This window comes from Bufo bufo, chromosome 1, assembly GCF_905171765.1.
Source record: "Bufo bufo chromosome 1, aBufBuf1.1, whole genome shotgun sequence".
NCBI classification, from domain to species: Eukaryota; Metazoa; Chordata; class Amphibia; order Anura; family Bufonidae; genus Bufo; species Bufo bufo.
In genome coordinates, this window is record NC_053389.1 from 697,872,003 (window position 1) to 697,899,710 (window position 27,708).

Consider the following 27,708-nt stretch of genomic DNA (forward strand, 5'->3'; position numbering starts at 1 on the left):
AGAATACAGGTCCATTCCCAGTATCCTTATTCTTTCTATTAACCCCTTTTACCCCGGGCCAGTTTTCGCCCTTCTGCCCAGGTCATTTTTTGCAAATCTGACATGTGTCCCTTTTTGTGGTACTAGCTCTGGAATACTTGTATTTATGGTCAGGGCTAGGACAACGTCGGCGTACGCAGAGAAACCTGCCCTGAACATAGTGGCTGAATTGTGCCGGAAGCCACGGGCGCGGGTACACCAGTGAGAAAAGGGGGCATACCTGATGGAAACCTGAGAAAAAAAGGGTGGGAGGGAGGGGCGTGAGGCTCGGGCGCCTGGCTGAACGGAGGGAAGGGGACCAAATAGCCAGACGCCCCTCCCACAAATGCAGGCTGGTAACAGCCTTATAATTTATGGTCAGGGCTAGGACAACGTCGGCGTACGCAGAGAAACCTGCCCTGAACATAGTGGCTGAATTGTGCCGGAAGCCACGGGCGCAGGTACACCAGTGAGAAAAGGGGGCAAAAAACAACCGGTAGGTACAACACTTTTATTTACAAATTATAAAGCCAGAGAACGAAAGGCATGAGATATCTCAGTTTGAGGATTGGGTATATACCTGGTAAAGCAGGAGGATCGCCACCGCCCCATGGACCGGATGACGTGAGCTGGCACCTGATGACGGGAAGCAGCGGAGGCTGCCCCTATACGAAATGAGTGCCCTGAAATTACCTTGGGGTCATAGCCTAAACCCTGGGCGAGGGCACGGATATAAGCGATGAATTGCAAGGTGCTGAGAGGCTTGCCTGCATGCGGCAAGAGTGGACTGTCGGGCAATGAATCTCGGATGAGTGCTGTCAGTTGATGCAGCACTTGGACTGGGCACCAATTGTTCAAAGTCGGGTAGAACTTGATTTCAGAGGGAGGACCCGTCTGATTGGTTTTGGTGGAGGGTAGAAGCAGAGTGTAATGGCCCTGGCCCCATGACAGATGTTGCTTCAGAGGATGGTTTTTACGATTTGGACCAGCCAGAACCTCTCCGGGCCGGAGGAACCCATGAAAAGCGAGATACATAGCCGCTTTCAGAATCAGGCTAGTGGAGGGCCCAAAAGGATTACCATCCAATGACGAGGAGAGATCCCTGAACAATTCGCTGGATACTGGCTGCCTATGGCTCACGGATCCCTTCCCTTCCTTTTGAATGCCCCGGAGAGTGGCTTTAATAGCTTGGATGGAAAAATAGGACCTGTGATGAGGATTGGCCAGCATAGCGTGATGTTGAAGTCCGGCCAAATAAAGTCTGATGGTACCATACGACAGAGAGAGATGCGAGTGACAATAGGCCAGGAAGGCCATGATGTAGGAGATCTCGGAGTGTTGACCCCTCGGATGATTCCTAGAGAATTTATCAAACGCCCTTAGGCCAGCCTGATAATTCCTCGCCGTATTACGTGACAACGATTTAGCGACCAGGCCCTCGGCCTCCTCTAAGAGCGAATCTAAACCAGAATGAGGGTGCTGAATTGATCCGCGTCGGGCATTTCCTGAAAGAAAATTGCAAAATTAGCACGGGAAAGCGCGTCCGCAGGCCTATTCTGTTCGCCTGAGATGTGTACGCAGCGCATGTGAAAATTGTGGTGGAGGGATAACCACACTAACTTGCGTAATAACGCCATGATCCTGAGGGACTGGGCCCTGCCCTTGTTGACGATGTTCACCAAGGTCTGGCTATCCGTAACGAACGTCACGGAAGAGTTAGACCAGAGGTGACCCCAGGCCTGAGCAGCCGCCACTATGGGATATAGTTCCAAAAGGGGGGAAGATTTTAGAGCTGCAGAGTCCGAGGCTAATTCTGGCGGCCACCCGGCAGCCAGCCAATGAGATCTGAAAATGGCAGCGAACCCGGAGGAACCGGCGGCGTCGGAGAAAACCATGGGGGAAGAGGAATCCCACTGCGGAACGAACAAGGAAATGCCGTTCCAGTTAGCGAGAAAACTGCTCCACATGTCGAGATCTGCAATGGCCTGGCTGTCCAAATAAACGACAGAATCTTGTTCCGGGGCCGAGGGCAGGAGACATAGCAACCTGAAAAGGAAGGCCCTGCCTTGAGGCATAATTCTGGTGGCGAAATTAAGCATCCCCAGCAAGGATTGGAGCTCCGCCCTGGTCAGCGAGTGAGACTGGACTGCCCGGGAGATGGCTGAGCGAATCCTGAGCAACTTCTCGCTGGGGAGGCTAGCTTCCATTCTAACGGTATCTAGAATAATGCCCAGGAAGGTGACTGTAGTGGCCGGACCCTCAGTCTTGGCCGTGGCCACGGGGACCTGGAGTCGGGAAAAAATATCCAGAAGTGAATGAGGAATGGAAGGGACCTGACTGGGGCTTTCAATGAGGAGAAAATCGTCCAAGTAGTGAACGACCATGGATAAGCCACCGTGATGGTTGAGAATCCAGTGCAGGGCTTTAGCAAGCTGTTCAAAAAGCCAAGGGCTGCTCTTGGAGCCAAAAGTAAGCCGGTTGGCAAAATAAAATTTATCTGCCCACTGGATGCCGTAGTACTTCCAAAGCTGCGGGTGTATTGGAAGCAGCTTAAAAGCGTCGGCAATATCTACCTTGGCCAACCAAGCCCCGACACCTGCTTGAAGAATGTACTGGATGGCCTCGTCAACTGAGGAATATTGCATGGAATATTCCTCAGACGGAATGAGTGAATTAAGACTGGGGATGGAGGACATATGAGGCACGGAGAGATCATAAATGAGACGTTTTTTATTTGAAGATGACTTCGTGACCAGGCCGATAGGGTTGATGCGCCACGACCGGAATGGGATCTGAAGGAAAGGACCAATGACGAACCCTTTGTCGACCTCTGCCTGAATGAGAGTGGTCACCGCCTCAGGGTCACTGGAGGCGGATAGCAGATTGGGGCCCAACCAGCAGCCCTGAGGGGGCGTGATAATGCCGGTGTGAAACCCCTCTCTGCACCCATCCAATAAGAAGGCGACAAAGGAACGATCTGGGTGGTCCTGCAGGAGTGCAGCCAGTAACTCCAAGTTGAGGTCGGCTAGTCAGGAGTCCCTGGCTGACTTCCTGGGACAGGAAGGACGAGGGTGGGCCCGAAAACAAAGGGAGCAGATGTGCAGTGCCCGACACGCATTGAAAGCACAGCCCTTGGCATTAAAATTATTGCACACCTGGCTACTGCCAAGGTACACAATGGGCCTACCCAGTTTATCTAATGATGAGGAAGACCTGGAGGACCCGGACGGACCTGGAGTGGGCGCTGACTGAGGATCTTGCACCGGATTAGGGCACCATTCCGTGGAATAAAAGATGGACTGGCAGATGGCACACAGGGGAGCCTTCAGACCTGCGAAGTGCCGGCAGAACAACTCCATGTCCAAGTCTGCCCAGTTGGACATGAACTGAAATTGATTCATGGCTGCGGCGGCTTTGGCAGAAAACGAACGATGATAATCGTAAAATGCCGAGCCGCCGTACTTGTGCCCCAAATCCGTAATCCGATACAAGTAAGTATCTAATTCTTCCCTGCGATTGGGATGGGCGGAGCATATTACATCCCTGTAGAGGCTGAAGGCCAGGACGAACTCGGAAACCGACAGCTTCCTATTTAACCGAGCATCCTTGGCCTTCAACACCACGGAAACCTCTCCGCAATTAATCACCCGGTTTTCGGAGATATCCTGGGAGGCAATCAAAATGGATGCTAAATTAACGTCCTTGCCTGCCAAGATATCCTTCTTAATATGCTCCGGAACGAAATGGGAAGGAGCAATTTGGGGGGTGGCAGAAGGCCTACCTGCAACGTCCGGAGGAATGGCAGGAATGACTGCCGAACCCAGATATTGCGGTGAGGCTGCTGGTCTGGATTCTAAAACCGCGACCCTATTCTGGATGTCCGTGACTGAGCTAACGAGTCCGGTGATGGATGACTGGATCTGAGCTAGAGCCAGCCGGATGGAGTCGCTATTGGACTGCTCAGCTGTCGGACCCGGAGTGGTCATCAGGAGCCAGTATAATTCGGCCTTGCGGGCAGTCGCGGGATGCCGGATCCCCCTGCGATTGAGTTCGGCGATTAACTTTGGCACAGTCCAGCTCCTTAGAGATGTGTTGCTATAATGCCCCGAGACGGATGATCCTGGCATGGAGAGGTTGTCCTCCATATCGGACATGTGAGACATGATAACCTGGGAAAAGAAGGGGAACTTAAGTCTACCGGAAAACGAAAAAGAAGCACAGATGGAAGTGGTAGTAGCGGCCGAAAGAAAGTGAGAGACTGAAGCGTGTAACGTGACCAACGAAAGAACCTACCTGACGGAATGTGAACGGATTTGGAAAGACGACTTCCAAAAACCCAGACCGATTAAGTGGAGAACTAATAAAAAGAACGGATTTGAGTATCAAACTGACAGTTAAACCCTTCCCCAGTGACCGTCTCTGAGCCGACTTACCTGGAATTGCCTCGAAATTCCTAGATGAAAACGAAGGAGAGAAGGAAAAATAACAACTGCCCAATCTAAAGGAAGGAACAACCGACATCAGAATAGATGAAAACCCTAAGAAAATGCAGACAAAACCTGGCCGATCCAGGAACATTGACATCCTGGGCGATCCAGGAACATTGACAACCTGGCCGATCCAGGAACATTGACATCCTGGCCGATCCAGGAACATTGACAACCTGGGCGATCCAGGAACATTGACAACCTGGGCGATCCAGGAACATTGACAACCTGGCCGATCCAGGAACATTGACATCCTGGCCGATCCAGGAACATTGACATCCTGGGCGATCCAGGAACATTGACAACCTGGGCGATCCAGGAACATTGACAACCTGGGCGATCCAGGAACATTGACAACCTGGGCGATCCAGGAACATTGACAACCTGGGCGAACCAGGAACATTGACAACCTGGGCGATCCAGGAACATTGACAACCTGGGCGATCCAGGAACATTGACAACCTGGGCGATCCAGGAACATTGACAACCTGGGCGATCCAGGAACATTGACAACCTGGGCGATCCAGGAACATTGACAACCTGGGCGATCCAGGAACATTGACAACCTGGGCGATCCAGGAACATTGACAACCTGGGCGATCCAGGAACATTGACAACCTGGTCGATCCAGGAACATTGACAACCTGGGCGATCCAGGAACATTGACAACCTGGGCGATCCAGGAACATTGACAACCTGGGCGATCCAGGAACATTGACAACCTGGGCGATCCAGGAACATTGACAACCTGGGCGATCCAGGAACATTGACAACCTGGGCGATCCAGGAACATTGACAACCTGGGCTATCCAGGAACATTGACAACCTGGGCGATCCAGGAACATTGACAACCTGGACGATCCAGGAACATTGACAACCTGGACGATCCAGGAACATGACAACCTGGGCAATCCAGGAACACTGACAACCTGGGCGATCCAGGAACATGGAAAATATGGGTGAACCAAGGACCCTGAAAAAGGACCCTGGAAAATAAAAAGACCATGGGACAGAAGTAGATTGAGACGACAAAACCCGCTGTCACAAAACAGTAAATTGAAAATGTCCCTTGTACCTGAACCTGCCAATTCTGGTATTATGATGCTGCCCCTTTTTTTTTTTTGTACAGCCTAAGTATAGCTGCTCTGAGTTTAAATGGGCATGTATATTAAGGGCGGTTTTTATTTTTATTTTATTTTACCGCAGATAAACTGTTGTGGGTTGTGGAGCACTAATGAGCTGCGCCCCTCCTGAGACACAGGAATACTGCCTGCATCATAAAACCACAATTGAGAGCACCTTCTGAGCTGGAAGCCCTAGTAGCATAACTGGATTCCAGGAAATATTCAGGACTCAGACCATGCTGAACGAGCGTGTCTATTAAAGTCATCCTGAGCCGGCATGTGACCGGCAGACCGCAGCAGCTAAGATGCCGCTCCCCCCAACCCAGCCGCCCGCAGTTCTGAGAGCGGACATGCTGGGGGAGAGCGGCATCACAACCTCGCACCCAGGGCTGGAGACCAGGACGGGCATGAGGCACAGCTGGAACGGAGCCGGCTGAGCCCCGATTACCTGGCAGACTGCGTGTAGCGATGCGGACATCGGCGGCACGTAACCCAGAATTCCGGAAGTAAGGAGGAAGGGAGCACGATACGCTGCTGATGCGTGAGGCTCGGGCGCCTGGCTGAACGGAGGGAAGGGGACTAAATAGCCAGACGCCCCTCCCACAAATGCAGGCTGGTAACAGCCTTATAATTTATCCAAGCCATTCTGAGATTATTTTCTCGTGACACATTGTACTTCATGACAGTCATAAATTTGAGTCAATATATTTCCCCTTTATTTATGAAAAAATCCCAAATTTACTAAAACTTTTTAAAAATTAGCAATTTTCTAAATTTCTATTTATCTGCTTTTAACGCAGAAGGTGATAGCTCATAAAATATTTATTACTTAACATTCCCCGTATGTCTACTTTATGTTGGCATCATTTTTTAAATGTAATTTTATTTTTTTAGGACGTTAGAAGGCTTAGAGGTTTAGAAGCAATCCTTAAAATTTTTAAGAATTTCCAAAACCCACTTTTTAAGGACCATTTTAGGACTGAAGTCACTTTGTGAGGCTTACATAGCAGAAACCCTCCATAAATGACCCTATTGTAAAAACTACACCCCTCAAATTATTCTAAACTGATTTTACAAACTGTGTTAACCCTTTAGGTGTTCCAAAAAAATTAAAGAAAAATGGAGATGAAATTTCTAAATTTCACTTTTTTTGCAGATTTTCCATTGTAATCCATTTTTTCTTTAGCACATTAAGGGTTAACAGCCAAAGAAAACTCAATATTTATTACCTTGATTCTGCAGTTTACAGAAACACCCCACATGTGCTCGGAAACTGATGTAAGGGCACACGGCAGGGCGCAGAAGAAAAGGAACACTATAGCGTTTTTGATAGGCAGATTTTGCTGGACTGGTTTTTAGATGCCATGTCCCATTTGAAGCCCCCCTGATGCACCCTTACAGTAGAAACTCCCAAAAAGTGACCCCATTTTTTAAAATAGGGGATAAGGTGCCAGTTTTATTGGTACAATTTTTGGGTACATATGATTTTTTGATCATTCATTATAACACTTTATGGGGCAAGGTGACCAAAAAAATTTCAATTTTGGCAGTTTTTATTTATTTATTTTTACAGCGTTCACCTGAGGGGTTAGGTCATGTGATATTTTTATAGAGCAGATCGTTATGGACGTAGCAATACCTAATATGTATACTTTTTCTTATTTATTTAAGTTTTACACAATAATAGCATATTTGAAAGAATAAAATGATGTTCTGAGAGCTATATATTTATTTATTTTTTTAGCTATTTTCTTATGTAGGGTCTAATTGTTTGCGGGATGAGGTGACAGTTTTATTGGTACAATTTTGTTCGACATACGCCTTTTTGATCGCTTGGTGTTGCACTTTTTGTGATGTAAGGTAACAAAAATTGCTTTTTTTGACACAGTTTTTATTTAAAAAAATTATGGTGTTTATCGGACGGGTTGGATCATGTGATATAGTTATAGAGCTGGTCGTTGCGGACGCGGTGATACCTAATATTTTTTATTATGACTTTTTTTTACTTTAACTAAAAATTTTTTTATTAAAAACTTCTTTTATTTATTTTATTTTTTATTTTTTTGGGACTTCAACTTTTGGGGGTCTGATCCCCTCTGCAATGCATTACAATACATCTGTATTGTAATGCATTGCCTGTTAGCATATTACTCGGCACCCGTAGAAGGCAGGTCCCAATGCAGTGCAAAGCATTGGGAAGCCTCTGCATGGCATCGGGCTGCCTTGTCACCCATTGGGTCCCCACCACAGCAGCGCGGGGACTCGATGGGCTCACTCACCCGCAGCAAACCCCTTCTATGTCGCGGTCATTTCCGAACGCAGCATAGAAGGGGTTAATCCGCCGGCATCGCTGTAAACAGTGATGCCTGCGGATACATCAGGGGCCCGGCTATCAGGGACTGCCAGACCCATGCAGTGATTGGGCGTGCACAGCTCCGGTGCCCGCCCGATCACCATGACATACTATTACGGCAAAATGCGGGAAGTCACTGACTTCCATGACGTAATAGTATGTCACATGTCGGGAAGGGGTTAATATAGCAGATGGACAGTTACAATGTACTGATAGCGTTCCGGTGTACCCTAGCTTCTCTCCATTTACAGAATACTCGAGTTTATATTTATCATATTGATGGTGCTGGGATGGAGGCAATGGGAATATATAAATCCCTGCAGATGCTTTCGTTTAATTCCTTCATTTCTGCGGTGCTCGCACACTGTAGGAAAACCTGCCAGCCTTTATAAGCTCCCATGGTCATCAGAGAGGTCAGCATTTTTTCCTATCTTGTGCAAGCACGGCCACCGTTGATGGATTGCAGGGTGGTCGTAACCCCTGGATACAAGCAGTGTATAATGTGATGGAAAAATGAATCCAGACAGCAAAGGCGGCAATATGGATAATCACAATATATTAGTAAGTGCCTTGTATTAACTTTATCTACATGATAAATGCCATTTGCTGAAGTCATGCAGGACTGAACTATGCTGAGCTTTGCTGAACTATGCAGGTACGGCCATGTTCTGAGCCTCTGTCGCAGAGTCCATCATATTTGATGGTAAAAATAACACTGCCTGTAAAATCAAGAACATCTTATTGGAACCTGATGGATCCAGTCATTAGGCACCTTAGGGCTACGGTTCTGCAATGATCTGGCTACATATTGTAGCTTTTGTTACAAATGGAAATGAAAATGAGTGTGTATCAAGCCTTATAGACACAAATAACAGAAAGGCTGATAGCAATAATAACATTTTCTAATATATAAGGCTACATTCGCATCTTCGTTTGGCCAGATCCAACATGCTGTTCTGGCTGAGAACATCTTGGAAGAGTTCAACTGAGCCGGCGGTGGTGGATACGACCAATTACCGCTGAACCCTTTAGACTATAATAGGGTCCGGTGGGGATCCGGCCGCTTTCCAGCATGAATGTCGGGTTTCGGCTGGACAAAAAACAATGCATGTAATGGTTTTATCCTGCCAAAAGCATACATTTCACCAGATAGTGGCCAGATCCCTGCTGGATCCATTGTAGTCTATGGGGTCCAGTGTTGAACAGTAGTATCCGGCACTGGCTGCTGGATCGGGATAAATGGAGATATGAACGTAGCCTTACGCCTCATGCAGACGTCCGTGTCAGTTTTGGATCAGTGGTAACACGGACTGTGTTCAATCCGTGTTTTCTCCCGTGACAGATCCGTGTTGGGTCTGTGGGACCGTTTTTTTGCTGTCCGTGTTGCATCCGTGTTTCACTAACACTCAACATCTGAAAAATAATTTTTAAAGAATCTCTTGTTAATGATCCGTGAAACACAGATGCAACACAGATGGCATCCGTGGTATTCACGGACCTATAGACTATAATCGGCGTGATGGATCCGTGAACACAGACAATAGAGCATGCATCCGTGGTAAGAAAAAACGGACCCACGGACCGTGCTGAAACACTGATGTGTGAATACACACATTAAAATGAATGGGGACGTGTGCTGTCCGTGGAGAACCCGTACAGAACACGTCCGTGAAACACCGACGTCTGCATGAGGCTTTACCCTACACTAACGCCTCATTCACACGTCAGTGAGATTTCCATCGGTGATTCTGAGCCAAAACCAGGTGCGGCTCTAAACACAGAACAGGTGCAGATCTTACCCTTATACTTTATGTCTGTGGAGGCTCCACTCCTGGTTTTGGCTCACAATCACTGATGGAAATCACTGACCAAAACACGGACGTGTGAAGGAGGCTTTGAGTTGAAGGAAGGAGAGGAAAAGGTATAAGAAATACTGATTCCTAAAGGACAAACTGTAAGGGAAGAAAACTCCAGTGCAAAGTCCAGGGTCTGCAGTTTGCTGATTTGATTTCCTCCATTGCTGCCCTTATCTAGCTGAAGATTGCTCATTGCAGATATACAGAGCTTGTGCTGACAAAGACTCTGTGGTCACTAAATTTACCCACTCCTTGATGGAATAGAAGTCATGGGCAGCAGAATACGCCATTGTATTTCCCAACCTAAAGTGATGGAGAAGCTTTCCTGCCATCGCTTAGTGCTCTGCTGCATAATAACCTCTTATGAGCTGGCGCTTTTAGTACATGGAAAATAAAGCCCGGTAGTAACATACATTAGTGGGGCACTCAGTTAGTTTTCATCTGTCATTATGGTGATGACAATATCATCTTATTCAGAGTGCCTGTGAGTGAGCATTTTAGAAGTGCAATGAATAATCTTGTGTCTGATTATCTCTCTACTTTAGGCTCATTCAAATCAATTTAGATTAAATTGGATGTAGCGTCAATGTATTCTGTGGGATAAAGATGTTTTTCTTTTTTTCATTTGTGTTTGGCTATCAGTAGGAACCAAAGAAAGAGATAATAATAAAGTATGGTATGTAATAGAGACTTAAAGGGCAAAGTCCTGCTTGAAAACTTCATTTCATGTATATCATTTCCAATTTTGGTAGGGGTAGGAAAGTTAAATCTGTAAAATAGTGAGCAGCTTGGAGCATTGTACCGGAAAGGGCTGTCAGCTGAATCTTTATAAATGAAGCCAATCAATGGATTGTCAATGCAAGACAAGGGCTTTACGGCAACGAGGGGCTCGCAACAGGATGGACAGTGCCATGTAGCATATAGCCAAAAATGTATTGTCACCTGTATGTAAAATGTGGGGTGTATGATGGGTGGGGAAACCCACATGCTGGTTGTCCCACTGTTTAGGTAGCTCTTAGGTAGGATACCAGTAGACAGAGGACAGTAGAGATGAGTGAATCTTCCAAGATTCTAGTCCTCTAAAACATAGTTTGTTTTAAATGAAAAGCTCCTATCTCGTTTTGTTAATTTTCAAAAAAAAAAATCATTTTCCCTTGCCTGTCCCCTCAGTCTGATACAGGGTCAGGTGTAACTGTATCTACTTTTAACGTTGCGGTTATTGCTTGACCACAACTGACAGCAATTACCTCCTGCCTGGTGGTGACAGAACACTATTTATTGCTTATTCGCGTTTTACAACATTCATCCGAATTGAAGAAGAAAAGACTCGGGTTCGATTCAGAACGAATCTCCGAATATGCAAATCGTTATGCTCATCTCTAGTGAACAGTATAACTCACCATATGTGTCGCATATGTGTGGATATGCTATGTGATTTCTACCGACCCATGGAAGATACTAATTGTTTTGGCCTAATTATGTCTTCATTAATGGTGTGTTCTTAATATTTTATTGCAGATAAAGCACACCCTGCTCCTTTGTCTAGTTCCCCAAATGGTTAGCTACTCCCGTTCTTTTGTTTAAGAGTTTGAAATTGTGTAAATGAACATATGTACTGGAAAAAAGTAACATGATGAGAAAATATGTCACAGGCTATATATGTGTGAAGGTGGTCACACATCTTCAGTTACTTCCAGCTGAGCACTGGATTGGGCGGCAGCTAATCTTTCCGACTCCACATACACATGAAGTCTCGACTTGGCCTCTAGCAGAGGATTATATACCTTATTTCCTGACATCATCTGTCTTAGGGGGAAGTTAGGACACCCCCATACAAATCACATCGTTTATTGGCCCAATTAAAACTGGCAGGTTTTAATATGTATGGGCATCTTTAGTTCTGGACAGAATCCCAAAGGGATTTGATGTATATCTTTTCTTTTTATTACTCAATTTAAAGGATTTCTGTGTACCACTGCCCCTATAAAAGCGTGTTCAATAGTACAATTGTACATGTATAGCTGCTCAGTGATGTCACAACTAACCAAATCAATCCTTTATACAAAAAAAAAAAATACTTGACAAATTAACTGAGAGCAGCCTAAGCTTGTAACTGTCCACGGACACCTTCCAGCAGGATGCCTGAATGTCTTCATGCAGCTTATCCTTTTGAGAACATGGCGATTTTCTGTTTTTGCATTTTCTTTTTTTATTCCCTGCCTTCCCAGAGCTATCATTTTTACATGTTTTTGTTCACAGAGCCATTTAAGGGGTGGTGTTTTGTTGCACTTCCTATCTACCATGTAATATTGTATATAATTTAGTGGGAATCTGGAAAAAAAGAATCCAAATTGGATGGAATAAAAAAAAACACAATTGGGCCATAGTTTTATGGGTTTCATTTTTATGCTGTTCACTATGTGGTAAAACTGACCTGTTCCCTTTATTCTTCAGGTCAGTACAATTACAGCAATACCCCATTTATATAGTTTTTCTCGTGTTTTAATGCTGAAATGTATTTTTTTATATTTCCACCTACAGAGCTATGCGAGGGCCCTTTTTTCTGGAGCAATCTGTAGCTCTTATTGACACCATTTTGAAGTGTGTATGACTTTTTGATCACTTTTTATGAAATTTTTCTTAGGACGTGAAACTAAAAAACTAAAAATCTGCTATTTTTTCCGTCACAGCATTCATTGTATCAGAAAATACATTTATATTTTAGTAGTTTGGGTATTTTGGGATGGGCAGTGCATGTCATTTTTATTTTATAGATTTATTTTTAGTAAGAGTAAAGGGGGGGATTTATCTTTTATTTATTTTTTTCTATTTATTTTAAAAAAAACTAGGGGACCTGAACATGCAATTTTTAGATTGCTTCAGTATTCAGTATATTCCAGTGCAGCACTGCCACCTGCAGGCCTGCATTGGAATATACCTGTGAGGCCTGGTATCAGGCTTCAGCCTGCCACCACCAACAAACAGCTTCCCCGATCTCAGCACGGCACTCCTTGGGAAAGCCGCCGCAGATGTCCTGGTCACAATTGACCATGACATCTGAGGGTTTAAATATCTAATCAGACATTTAGCTAGGGTGTCTGCTGTGTGAAACAGCAGACATCCGGCAGCTATGGCGCACGCCCCGCTGTGGAGCGGATGGCATCTTTAAAAATATGACTTCTGCCGTACATGTTTAGCATATGTCGCCAAGTGGCTAAAGGGGCATACGAAGCTACGATTAATAAAAGAAACAGCCCATGGACTTTGCCTGATATTACAACTCATCTTACAACTTGAATCTAAATGAGCTTTAAAGGGACTCTGTCACCACTTTCTAACCCCCCCTTTTAAAAGTATTGTTCTCTCCATGGCGCCCTTGTGATTACAAAGGTGTTGTTATAACATAAATTCGCCGTCTCGTTTTGATAAAAATACCTTTTATCTAACCTGTCAATCTTGTGGATAAGGTGCCCAGGGCGTTTCTGAAGCTCTGAAGCTGCCGCCCGCCGCCGCCGCCGTTGGTGCCCAGCTCCTCCCCTGATCCTTTCAGCGCCGCCTGAATGTAAAGAAATCCGCCTCCGGCTCTCGCTCAGTGCCCCCTCCTCCTTTTCAAAGATCCCGCGCGTGCGCACAGGCCTGTGCTCGTCTTATGAGGAGGTTGAGCGAAGTGCGCGCATGCGCACTTCGCTCAATGAGGCTGATTCTAAATGTCCGCACGGGCGCATCAGGCACAGGCCTGTGCGCACGCGCGGGATCTTTGAAAAGGAGGAGGGGGCACTGAGCGAGAGCCGGAGGCGGATTTCTTTACATTCAGGCGGCGCTGAAAGGATCAGGGGAGGAGCTGGGCACCAACGGCGGCGGCGGCGGGCGGCAGCTTCAGAGCTTCAGAAACGCCCTGGGCACCTTATCCACAAGATTGACAGGTTAGATAAAAGGTATTTTTATCAAAACGAGACGGCGAATTTATGTTATAACAACACCTTTGTAATCACAAGGGCGCCATGGAGAGAACAATACTTTTAAAAGGGGGGGTTAGAAAGTGGTGACAGAGTCCCTTTAACATCTGACAAAGCCATGGCAAGAAAGTTGCTGACCCTGGAAAAATGCTGACCCTTTTCTTTACTGCCGAAATGGGCATTATCTGCAAAATTATTATGAAAAATCACAACTGCAATGATGTTCTTCCTCATTTTAGGATAATGCATATAGACATGCAAATCACCCCTGCTATTGTTGCCAGCTATGCCACAGTAACCACTTATGTATAGCATTGATACAGCTCAGAAATATACATTTATTCCACCCAGCATAAAGCCATTTTACACATGCTGGACATCATCATCTTATGATTTTTATAGGAAAGTAAATACGCATCAACCATATACTTACTGTATGTGTGTGAAATATCTTGTATTCTCAGTTTTCATTAGCAACAGTAGGTGGCACCAAAGTTCTCTAAAAAAAAACTAACTTGCTTTAAAATGTGTTCGTCTCAGTCATTGCTTACCTCAGTGTTCTCCTTGACTTTGCATTTACATGTATGTGTTAAACACAATCTTGTCCTACGAATATCCCTGTGAATACAAAACCTAATCTAAATAGCCGTACATTATGTGCTTATCCTTCAGAATGTTAAATAATCCCACGATGGATGTGCGGAATATAGATTGCAGCAAGGTGATCATGTTTATTGTATAATACATGCAATTTTGGTAAATTCTATTTGAAACCTTTCTCGTCTTTCCCATCATGAAGCGTTTTGGTTGTTTTCCTTCACACAGAAGTGCTGTAGATTAGAGAACACCATCCCAGCATGGGCGCACAGCAGTTCTGTTCTATATGGAACAATTATGCCTACAATTTATTTTAATTACTAAAACAACAATATTTGTATGTATTGCAGGTATCCTGTTCACCATGCTGGTATTCGGACCAGCCTGCGGCTTTATCCTAGGGTCCTTCTGTACCAAGATTTATGTTGATGCTTTACTTGCCGATACCAGTAAGTGCATTTATATTACATAATGACAAATATGAGCAGAATTTGTAGTAGAAAATCTCTGTGATAGAGATGATTCATTGATAGTTGTGCTGAAATGTCATTGCTTCATCTGGAATTCTGAAAGGAGGACTTAACACACAAAATATACAAAGAACAATGCTGTCTCATTATTCCTCCCTTTATTCCATCCTCTGCTGCAATGTTATTCTCTTATTACATTCAAAACTGAGAAATATTTAAAGATTGATTAAGCCATTCCACATTAGTGTCTGGCTGCGACAGGACACCCCCCTCACTGCTCTGTCAGCAATAGGCCCCAAAAACGTTAAAGGGGTTTTCCAGTTGGCATCAACATTCTTTAAAATAATCAAAATGAAGGTAGCTGTAATTTTTTTGGGGGATTTCTTTAACTTTTATTGCTCCTATCTCCCGTTCTGGACTGTGGTCACATGACCATGTCCATGCAGCCCTTTCTTATTTCCTGTGATGTTATGTCCATGGGCATGTCAAAGCAGCAGCAGTCATAGGGCGTGTCTATGTAACTAGCTGGGTGGGAGGAGCCATAAACTAGCTGGGCGTTGTTAGGGGCAGTGATAGGGGAGTGTCTATGTAACTAGCTGGTGGGAGGAGCTATAAACTAGCTGGGTGTTGTTAGGAGCAATAATAGGGGAGTGTCTATGTAACTAGTGGGATGGGAGGAGCTATAAACTAGCTGGGTGTTGTTAGGAGCAGTAATAGGGGAGTGTCTATGTAACTAGCGGGATGGGAGGAGATATAAACTAGCTGGGTGTTGTTAGGGTGGTTCTAGAGCTGTGGTAGAGAAAGTGCATTATGGGTTTGGTTGGAGAAACAGGAAGTGCTACATACAGGATGTAAGGAAACCAGGGTGATTTGTTCACACACTGAAAATGGGTCAGAAGAGTTGAAAACGAAATCCATGGGGAAGATGTACATGAGGTAACAAACTACATGAACAAAAAGCCTTTGGAGTCTTTCACTTTTTTCACATTATTTTATGTTGTGGCCTTGTGCTAAACTAATATAATGTTTATATATTTCCCCATCATTATGCACTAAGTACCCCATAATGGGAAAGTGAAAACAGAATATGTGAAATCTTTGCTAATTTATTGAAAAGGAAAAACTAAAATATTTAATTGACATAACTCTTCAGATCCTTTACTCAGGACTTAGTTAAAAAGCCCTTTAGGCAGAGATTACAGCCTCCAGTTTTCTTGGGTAGGGTGCCACACGGTTTGCGCACCTAGATTTGGGGATTTTCTGCAGGTTCTCTGCAAATTCTCTCAATCTCTGTGAGATTGGATAAGGACAGTCAGTGGACAGCCATTTACAGGTTTCTCCAGAGATATTTGATTGAACTCTGGTTTCGCCACTCCAGGACATTCACAGAAATGTCCCTAAGCCACTAGTGCGTTGTCTTGGCTGTATGCTTACGGACATTGTCTTGTTGGTAGGTAAACCTTTAGTTTACTCTGAGGTCTAAAGCACTCTGGATCAGGTTTTCATTAAGAATATCTTTGTTCTTTCCTCTATTCAACTGTCTCTCAACTCTAACCAGATCTATGCCTCTACACAATACTGTCTTAGATCTGTACAGGCAGTTCTTTCCTCCTCATGACTTATTTTTGCTCTTATATGCATTGTCATCTGTGAGAAATTATATAGACAGGGGTTTATCTTTACAAATTATGTCCAAGCCCAATCAGCAAAATTTACCACAGAAACATAACAAAATGTGAAAAAAAGTGAAAGGGTGTGAAGACTTTTCAAATGCACTGTTTCTGTGAAAAACTATAGTATTCCTGGAAAACTGCCCCTTAAGCTGAGCTCCAACTTACCAGAGAAGCCCACTATTTGACATCTATGTGCCCCAATATTGTATTCCTCAAGGAAGATGTTAATCCTTAAACTTTTCACACTCAAAACCATTACCAATGTATTTAGCAGAGGTCTTAAACACTTGGTTCACAGACCGCATTTGGCCCCTGAAGCACTTCTTTGTGGCACGTCTCTTGGTCAATTTATGCTATGTCATGGGAGCCCATGGATCCCGCCCCCACCGTTGAGCCTCTAATGCAGGGTCTCAGGCTCCATGCTGACATGGTCACGAACACCGCATCCTGATGCAGATGTTTGAGCTCATCATTGCACCTTCTGAGACTTGGAGCAGGAAGTTGTGGTGATGTCACCATGAATGCCTGCGTGGGACATGGCAACTCAGGCTACAAGTTGGAAGAGGCCTGCGGCCTGCCTCACAAGTGGTGGTGGAGAATGGGAGTCATGTGAGTATTATTATTATTTTTTTATATGTTGGCAATACTGTGGACACTACAGGAAGGCATTAATTCAGGCCGTAGCACTACAGGGGGGCATTATAGTACAGGGGGCAGTACAAATGGGGTGTAATACAGGCTGGAGCATTACATAACATTTTAATACAGGAGGCACTAGAAGGGGGGATTAATATAAGACAGAGCACTACAAGGGCATTAATACAAGCTGGATAACTATAGGTGCCCATTATAATACATGGGTCACTACAAGGCTGGAGCATTGCAGGGGGACATAACATATACTGGCAATATACAGGGAGTGCAGAATTATTAGAAGTCATTAGATTTTCTTTTTTTATACCCTTTCTTGCCAGCCACGCTGTGGAGTACTTGGACGCGTGTGATGGAGCATTGTCCTGCATGAAAATCATGTTTTTCTTGAAGGATGCAGACTTCTTCCTGTACCACTGCTTGAAGAAGGTGTCTTCCAGAAACTGGCAGTAGGACTGGGAGTTGAGCTTGACTCCATCCTCAACCCGAAAAGGCCCCACAAGCTCATCTTTGATGATACCAGCGCAAACCAGTACTCCACCTCCACCTTGCTGGCGTCTGAGTCGGACTGGAGCTCTCTGCCCTTTACCAATCCAGCCACGGGCCCATCCATCTGGCCCATCAAGACTCACTCTCATTTCATCAGTCCATAAAACCTTAGAAAAATCAGTCTTGAGATATTTCTTGGCCCAGTCTTGACGTTTCACCTTGTGTGTCTTGTTCACTGGTGGTCGTCTTTCAGCCTTTCTTACCTTGGCCATGTCTCTGAGTATTGCACACCTTGTGCTTTTGGGCACTCCAGTGATGTTGCAGCTCTGAAATATGGTCAAACTGGTGGCAAGTGGCATCTTGGCAGCTGCACGCTTGACTTTTCTCAGTTCATGGGCAGTTATTTTGCGCCTTGGTTTTTCCACACGCTTCTTGCGACCCTGTTGACTATTTTGAATGAAACGCTTGATTGTTCGATGATCACGCTTCAGAAGCTTTGCAATTTTAAGAGTGCTGCATCCCTCTGCAAGATATCTCACTATTTTTGACTTTTCTGAGCCTGTCAAGTCCTTCTTTTGACCCATTTTGCCAAAGGAAAGGAAGTTGCCTAATAATTATGCACACCTAATATAGGGTGTTGATGTCATTAGACCACACCCCTTCTCATTACAGAGATGCACATCACCTAATATGCTTAATTGGTAGTAGGCTTTCGAGCCTATACAGCTTGGAGTAAGACAACATGCATAAAGAGGATGATGTGGTCAAAATACTCATTTGCCTAATAATTCTGCACGCAGTGTAGAGGGCATACTGTTACAGGAGATATAGGGGGTTGTAACTGCAGGAGGGCATTAGAATTACAGAAGGCACTACAGTGAGAATTTATAAATGCTGGGGCTACCACAGGCGGCATACAAATACAAGGGCCATTATAGGGGACATTATAAATACTGGGGACAGGAAGCTTTATTACTATTGTGGAGGGGTATTGTTACTGCTGGGGACTCTAAAGGGGGCCTTATTTCTGCTGTGGACACTATGGTGGCATTATTGCTACTGGGGGTACTGTGGTGGCTTTATTATTGGGCACAGTATGGAGGGCATTGCTATAAACTGGGGCACTCTTGAGGAGCATTATCAATATTAGTGGTACTGTAGGGAGCACTATTACTATTGAGAGCCATCTGGGAGGACTATTATTCTACGGGGGCTATCTGTAAGGGACTGTTTTTGCAGTATAGTGTTTGTGGGCATAGGGGAGCACAGTGGACACAGTATTGGGGGTAGCAGCAAGATAACAATGTTGGGGCACCAGGAGGGGGAAGATAATGTAAAAATGAGGAATTGCTTTTGTGCCAAACTCCACAGAGGCAGCAGAAAGAATTCGTTGAGGCAGTCTGGTCTGAATGGAGAATATGAGAAAAGAGAATGTCTACATCATAGGACACATTACTGGCTGTGTTCTATTAACAATAATTATGTATTGTATGGTATTTGAAATGAATGCTGCCCATCAATTCAATTTTTTTTCTATTTGTGGCCCATATATCCGGCTTAGCTTGAGACCCCTGTTCTATAAATTTACAATTTGTACAGTAGGAAAGCTATTCATTGGCAATCTATCAGCTATTGCATGTCTTTGGCCAGCTCTAAATGGTGCCTGCAGAAGGTGAATCTACATATCAATATGCTAACCTGACAAACATTTTAAAAGGGAATCTGCAATTAACTTTATCCTGCTCTCATTGACTGACAGTTTTCTAACTAGTCTCTTCCCTAGGACAAAAATGCCAGTGGACAGGGGTACCAACAGCTCACAAATTATTGTGTCTCTTCCCAGGTAATGCAAACAGCATGACTTTAAAGGCTATGTACACCTTAGGTGGCAGTTTTTTTAAATTATTGCATTGTAATTATTTTGAGCTAAAACCATTTTTTCAATTGGTCTTTACTAAAAATGTTGAGCTGTTTTCCCTGCACAGCTTTGAGTTTATCTACTAGCAGGATGTGTATTTTGTCTCTGTTCCATCAGGGAGCTGATAGGCTCCTTGTCGCTGATCTTTGACCTAAACACACATTAAAGCTCAATTCTTATCTTACTGATAAGAATGTGGCTTAAATAAAGGTTTATGACCTTTTAGTAATTTAGAGAAAAGGGTTATTAGATGAACGACACAAAGTGAAAATGAAAGAGGAATTCACACAGCTAGAAAAAATGGCTTAATAATTTTAACACAGACCAACCGAAAAAATTATATTTAGCACAAAATTAGTAAAATGCAAACAAAAGAAAAAGTGGTACATAGCCTTTAAAAATGTTCCCTTGAAAGAGACACATGACATAAGGTTTGGCCTACTTGATGGATGGAGTATAATGCACTAGAAAATCTATGTTTACAGGCTCCAGAAATGTAAATACATTAATACTTGTGGACTGAAATTAGTAGATCTGTTCATTCCTTGACATCATTACTGTACATTTATCCCACAAATAAGACATGTTACTCTATGATTTACTTACAGTATGTTAGATTGCATATCTAGTAATACAAAATAATCAGTGATTTGAAGGTCCTCCAGTCTACTCCCTGCGTAAGAAAATTACCATCTTAATATAAATGTCATTACCATGGAGTCACTTAAAGGATAAATGTCATATTTTCATTTAAAAAATCAATTTTAGCATATGTTACTGCTGTAGCAGCTTTATGCATAAAGCCATCTTTAGTTACTTCACTTACCACTGTTTTCCTTGAGTTTTCCCCTTAGTTACAGCTGTTTTGAATCCTACATTATGAGGATCTTCTTAAGATGAGCCATTCTCTGCCTGTTCTCTGAGGCCAAAACTACATTCCCTCAGGTCACATACAAACTTGCTGTAGCCAGCAGCAACCTGCCAGCCAATCAGATTGGATTACTGAGAGACCCGCCTCCTCACTCTGAAGCCTAATGGAGGCATGCAGTGTGAAGGACCGCCCCTCTGTCTTCCTAGTCGGAGACAGATGAGCCATAGCAACGGTCTTTTAAGGGAGCAGTGGAAAGGGACAGGAGACATTAATTAAAGCTGTTATTATAAGGTAATTACAGATCATTGACAGACTAACTCAGGTATACAGTCGTGGCCAAAAGTTTTGAGAATGACACAAATATTAGTTTTCACAAAGTTTGCTGCTAAACTGCTTTTAGATCTTTGTTTCAGTTGTTTCTGTGATGTAGTGAAATATAATTACACGCACTTCATACGTTTCAAAGGCTTTTATCCACAATTACATGACATTTATGCAAAGAGTCAGTATTTGCAGTGTTGGCCCTGCTCTCAATCAACTTCTGGGCCAATTCCTGACTGATAGCAACCCATTCTTTCATAATCACTTCTTGGAGTTTGTCAGAATTAGTGGGTTTTTGTTTGTCCACCCGCCTCTTGAGGATTGACCACAAGTGGGATTAAGATCTGGGGAGTTTCCAGGCCATGGACCCAAAATGTCAACGTTTTGGTCCCCGAGCCACTTAATTATCACTTTTGCCTTATGGCACGGTGCTCCATCGTGCTGGAAAATGCATTGTTCTTCACCAAACTGTTGTTGGATTATTGGAAGAAGTTGCTGTTGGAGGGTGTTTTGGTATCATTCTTTATTCATGGCTGTGTTTTTGGGCAAAATTGTGAGTGAGCCCACTCCCTTGGATGAGAAGCAACCCCACACATGAATGGTCTCAGGATGCTTTACTGTTGGCATGACACAGGACTGATGGTAGCGCTCACCTTTTCTTCTCCGGACAAGCCTTTTTCCAGATGCCCCAAGCAATCGGAAAGAGGCTTCATCAGAGAATATGACTTTGCCCCAGTCCTCAGCAGTCCATTCACCATACTTTCTGCAGAAGATCAATCTGTCCCTGATGGTTTTTTTTGGAGAGAAGTGGCTTCTTTGCTGCCCTTCTTGACACCAGGCCATCTTCCAAAAGTCTTCACCTCACTGCGTGCAGATGCGCTCACACCTGCCTGCTGCCATTCCTGAGCAAACTCTGCACTGGTGGCACTCCGATCCCGCAGCTGAATCCTCTTTAGGAGACGATCCTGGCGCTTGCTGGACTTTCTTGGATGCCCTGAAGCCTTCTTAACAAGAATTGAACCTCTTTCCTTGAAGTTCTTGATGATCCTATAAATTGTTGATTGAGGTGCAATCTTAGTAGTCACAATATCCTTGCCTGTGAAGCCATTTTTATGCAATGCAATGATGGCTGCACGCGTTTCTTTGCAGGTCACCATGGTTAACAATGGAAGAACAATGATTTCAAGCATCACCCTCCTTTTAACATGTCAAGTCTGCCATTTTAACCCAATCAGCCTGACATAATGATCTCCAGCCTTGTGCTCGTCAACATTCTCACATGAGTTAACAAGACGATTACTGAAACGATCTCAGTAGGTCCTTTAATGACAGCAATGAAATGCAGTGGAAAGTTTTTTTTGGGATTAAGTTAATTTTCATGGCAAAGAAGGACTATGCAGTTCATCTGATCACTCTTCATAACATTCTGGAGTTTATGCAAATTGCTATTATAAAAACTTAAGCAGCAACTTTTCCAATTTCCAATATTTATCTAATTCTCAAAACTTTTGGCCACGACTGTACATGCCTAGCTCTAATAAACTAGCAAATAAATAAAAATATGACAGTTATCCTTTAAATATATACAGTATAGATGTGTGTAGCCATGTTCTTACTATCATGATTGGAGAAATGCTGTGATTTTTGTATCTAGCCTATTTAATTTAGAGCAGAACTAGATCTTTTTAGATATGTCCTTGTCCAAGGTGCTGAAACTTGCAGGTACCTTATCAGAGACTACAGTTCTTTCACATCATTGAAGGTATAGTGAAAAAGTTTTTTTCCATTTTCCATTTGGTTCAGAGATATACTATGATTTTCCATGATACATGTACACTATACAGTTTGTAAAGTTAATGTGTTGATCAGTTAATGTTGTGTTTTAGGTAAGCTGGAAATAACTCCGGAAGATCCAAGGTGGATTGGCGCATGGTGGGCTGGTTTTCTGCTCTGTGGTGCCTTACTGTTCTTCTCTTCTCTTCTGATGTTTGGATTTCCTCAGTCTCTCTCTACTTTCAAGGATAACTCTGATGAGAGTGAGCAAACTATGCTACCCGACCTAGAATACGAGAGACCGAAACCAAGCAATGGTGTGCTGAGGCATTCTTCTGAGTCAGGAGAAGGAACATCCTGCTTTGAACAGCTCAAAGGTAACCAAATCAGATTTTCTGATTAAGTGTTGATCAATATATCCAGGATAGCGCTTCAGGTCCTCCATGTTAGGATAATTCATCACAATTAGTGATGAGCCAAATTCGATTTGGCTGTTTTGCCGAATTTCACAAAGAAATTTGCTTAGTGATAAATTACTTTGTGACTAATTGCATTTCTTTGTAAGTAACATAGTTTATGAGGCCGAAAACAGACAACTGTCCATCCAGTTCTGCATGTTATCCTTCAAGTTGATCCAGAGGAAGGCAAAAAGCCCCTGTGAGGTAGAAGCCAATTTTCCCAATTTTAGGGGAAAAAATTCCTTCCCGACTCCAATCAGGCAATCAGAATAACTTTCTGGATGAACGACCCATCTCTAGTAGCTATAGCCTATAATATTATTACACTCCAGAAATACATCCAGGCCCCACTTGAACTCTTTTAGTGAACTCACCATCACCACCTCCTCAGGCAGAGAGTTCCATAGTCTCACTGCTCTTACCGTAAAGAATCCTCTTCTATGTTTGTGTACAACCCTTTCCTCCAGACGCAGAGGATGTCCCCTTGTTACCGTCACAGTCCTGGGGATAAATAGATGATGGGAGAGATCTCTGTACTGACCCCTCATATATTTATACATAGTAATTGGATCTCCCTTCAGTCGTCTTTTTTCTAAAGTGAATAACCCTAATTTTCATAATCTGTCAGGGTACTGTAGTCCCCCCATTCCAGTTATTACTTTAGTTGCCCTCCTCTGAACCCTCTCCAGCTCTACTATGTCTGCCTTGTTTACAGGAGCTCAGAACTGTACACAGTACTCCATGTGTGGTCTGACTAGTGATTTGTAAAGTGGTAGGACTATGTTCTTATCACGGACATCTATGCCCCTTTTTATGCAACCCATTATCTTATTAGACTTGGCAGCAGCTGCCTGACACTGGTTTTTACTGCTTAGTTTGCTGTTTATTACAATTCCTAGTCCTTTTCCATGTCAGTGTTACCGAGTGTTTTACCATTTAGTATGTACAGGTGATTTGCATTATTCCTTCCCATGTGTATAACTTTACATTTGTCAGTATTAAACCTCATCTGCCACTTATCTGCCCAAGCCTCTAATCTATCCAAATCCATCTGTAGCAGTATATTGTCCTCTTCAGTATTAATTACTTTACTCAGTTTAGTGTCATTTGCAATAATTGATATTTTACTGTTCAAGCCTTCTACAAGATCATTAATAAATATATTGAAGAGAATAGGGCCCAATACTGACCCCTGATGTACTCTGCTAGTGACAGTGACCCAATCTGAGTGTGTACCATTAATAACCACCCTCTGTTTTCTATCATTGAGCCAGTTACTTACCCACATACAGACATTTTCTCCCAGTCCGAGCATTCTCATTTTATATACTAACCTTTTATGTGGTACAGTGTCAAATGCTTTGGAAAAGTCCAGATATAGGACATCCATTGATTCACCACTGTCAAGTCTAGAACTTACCTCCTCATAGAAACTGATTAAATTAGTTTGAGATGACCTATCCCTCATGAAGCCATGCTGATATGATGTTATTTGCTTGTTTTCATTGAGATCCTCCAAGATAGCATCTCTTAAAAAAACTTCAAACAGTTTACCCACAACAGATGTTAAACTTACCGGCCTATAGTTTCCGGGGTCTGTTTTTGCACCCTTTTTGAATATTGGCACCACATTTGCTATGCGCCAATTCTGTGGAACACTCCCTGTCAGTATAGAGTCTGTAAATATCAGAAATAAGGGTCTGGCTAAGACATTACTTAATTCTCTTAGAATACGGGGGTATATACCATCTGGTCCGGGCGATTTGTCTATTTTAATCTTTTTAAGTCGCTGTTGTACTTCTTCCAGGGTCAGACAGGGCACTTTTAATGGGGAATTTACTTTTACATTATGCATTTCATCTGACAGTTTATTTTCCTCAGTGAATACAGTGGAGAAAAAAATATTTAATAGCTTTGCTTTCTCCTCATCGCTCTCTTTAACTTCCCCCTCATTGCTCTGTAGAGGGCCGACACCTTCAGATTTATACTTTTTACCATTTATATAATTGAAGAACATTTTAGGGTTAGTTTTGCTCTCTTTGGCAATTAATCTCTCGGTCTCTAGTTTGGCTGCTTTTATTTGTTTTTTACATATTCTATTTTTTTCCTTATAGTTTTTCAGTGCTTCCTCGCTACCCTCCTGTTTTAGTGATTTTAAATGCTTTTTTTTGTCATTTATTGCTTTCTTTACAGTTCTATTTATCCACATAGTTTTTTTTCTTGTTCCTTAACCTTTTATTCCCATAAGGTATGTACCTCTCACAATTAGATTTTAGGATGCTTCTAAAAATATCCAATTTTGTGGCTGTATTTTTATTTTTGAGGACTTTTCCCCAGTTAGTTAGGCCTATGGCCTCTCTTAGTTGGCTAAATTTAGCTTTTTTGAAGTTTGGTATTTTTGTTCCTCCCTGAAGAAACAATCCTTTGAATGACAATTGGAAGGTTATTACTTTATGGTCACTATTTCCCAGGTGTCCCCCAATCTGCACATCTGTTGTTCTGTCAGATCTATTGGTTAAGTCCAGTATGGCTGTCCCTCTAGTCGGGCCTGAACCAGTTGGAAAGGTAATTGTCTTTGGTTATTGACAAAAACCTGTTTCCTTTATGAGATATACAGGTTTCAGTTTCCCAGTCTATATCTGGGTAGTTGAAGTCCCCCATAATAACGACCTCATTATGATCTGACACCCCGTCTATCTCATTTAGTAGCAGATTATCTGTGGACTCTGGTATATTAGGTAGTTTATAATAAACTCCTATTAGTATTTTATTATTGTTTTTGCCTTTATGTTTTTCTACCCACAGTGACTCCACATGTTCATGTCCCTCACTTTTATCTTCTAGGACTGTGGGCTTTAGACAGGACTTTACATAAAGGCAAACCCCTCCCCAAAACTGCCCAGTCATAGCCATCATTTAGCCATGTCTCAGTTATTCCCACTATGTCATAGTCCTCCTTACACATCACTAATTCCAGTTCACCAGTTTTATTAGTCAGGCTTCTGGCATTAGTATACATACAATTAAGAGGTTCTGATATGGACCATGACTTCTGGATCTTCTCCAGACCCTCCCATTAATGATGGGGACTGGCGAAAGCGCTGCCCCCTGTCATTGAACCCCTCAGATGCCGCTTGATCGTTGATTGCTGCATCTGAGATGAAAAATTAGGGCTTTCAGGGGTTAATCAGTTTAAAAAATAATAATACTCACCTTATCCATTTGAGCGTAAAGAGGCCTCCACTGCCATCTTGATTGAAGATCTCGCACGAATCCTCACGCCGTCCGGCTTGATGACATCATACCTCACTGCGCACTAAATTTTCACACTCAAATGGATGAGGTGAGCATGAAATTTTTTTTTACCGTCAATTCAGGGAAAAAAATTTCGTTACCAAGAAGCATGAGGAAATTCGGCTTCGCTGCAAATCAAATTTTCTCTTAAATTAGGATGGAAGTCCACTTTGGATACTTTGATTTACTCAGCCCTAATCATAATGGATAAACTCAAGATCATATTGTTTTCAACATAAGTCAGGTTTGGTATAAAAAGGTCCAATAAGCCAACACACTTTGTAAGTGAGTTTCTTTGTTTAACTCCTGCACCCTGTCTGCACATATGAAAAGTATCAGAGAACCTCTTTAATAAATTAAAATCCATCACCCGCAGTCCATGCTATCCCCATTCATTCTAGCATCTCTTTGAATAGTGACATTTTAACACCGTTTTACTAAACAAAATGCTAAATAATTTTATCAAAAATTGGGCCAAAATATATGTGACATTTATCAGATTTATGGTATGCTTTAGACACATTTTATACCTGCCTTAAGAACTTTAAAAAGTGTTGATAGATACTTTTGTGTCATTTTGTGGTACTTGTAAATGTATGCATTTTACAATAATGTTGATAAACTTCTGCCAATCTATAGTTCACTTAATGTACAGACTACATACACACAGAGTTTATTTGTCTGTGACCATGAATACACACATGTCTGCCTTGGAGCTAAACACACAAACAGTAAGGAATTTGTATCAAGACTATTTGGTAGGTTGCACAATTTTTACTTTAGCTGGACTGAAGGAAAGAAAACATGGCTGCACAGACCAACCCTTTAACAAGGTTTTCTGGGAGTATAATATTAATGGCCTATTCTCGCAACCATACATTGTATATATATGCAAATATCAGAGTTTACATTGCGTGGGTCATCATAGATGATAATTACATTCACTCTGCTGATTGTTGTTAATAGTCATTATCTCTATTGTCCTGTCTGGAATAGAGATCAGCTAACCAGTTGAGATTTGTTTCAGGCCAAACCGAAGTTGCTCTAATTGTCCTGAAAGTTGGTATATAACTAGTGTCACGAATATGCCAGGGGGAGAGAGACAGAACTGGATCGCAAATCCACAATGCTATGCTTTGATCTAACTCGCTTATCAGCGCTATATTGAAGTGTACAGCCCCCCATACTGCATGCTGTACAAGAGGCATTAGTGTACGTTTTGATCAAAAGGCATAAGCCCACTCACCACGCCAAGGTCGCCTCTTTGAGTGGGACCTACTCTGACAAAAAGGCGCAGCGCACTGCGGTGACAAAGCGGCACTGCCCTGGTAGGCGGCGGAACCCAGGAGTCAAACAGCACCCCTGCTGTCCGACAATGCCACCCAAGGCACTGGGTCCC

General features: G+C 43.1%; 1 protein-coding gene across 1 annotated transcript in view; it reads left to right on the plus strand.

The window, feature by feature from the left end:
* The window catches only part of SLCO3A1 (solute carrier organic anion transporter family member 3A1), a 490,487-nt gene that overhangs the window by 286,716 nt on the left and 176,063 nt on the right, over positions 1 to 27,708 (plus strand). The window contains exons 3-4 of the mRNA XM_040414195.1: positions 14,742 to 14,840; positions 22,671 to 22,934. Coding sequence (XP_040270129.1) covers positions 14,742 to 14,840; positions 22,671 to 22,934 — 363 coding nt within the window. The remainder of the gene's footprint in view (positions 1 to 14,741; positions 14,841 to 22,670; positions 22,935 to 27,708) is intronic.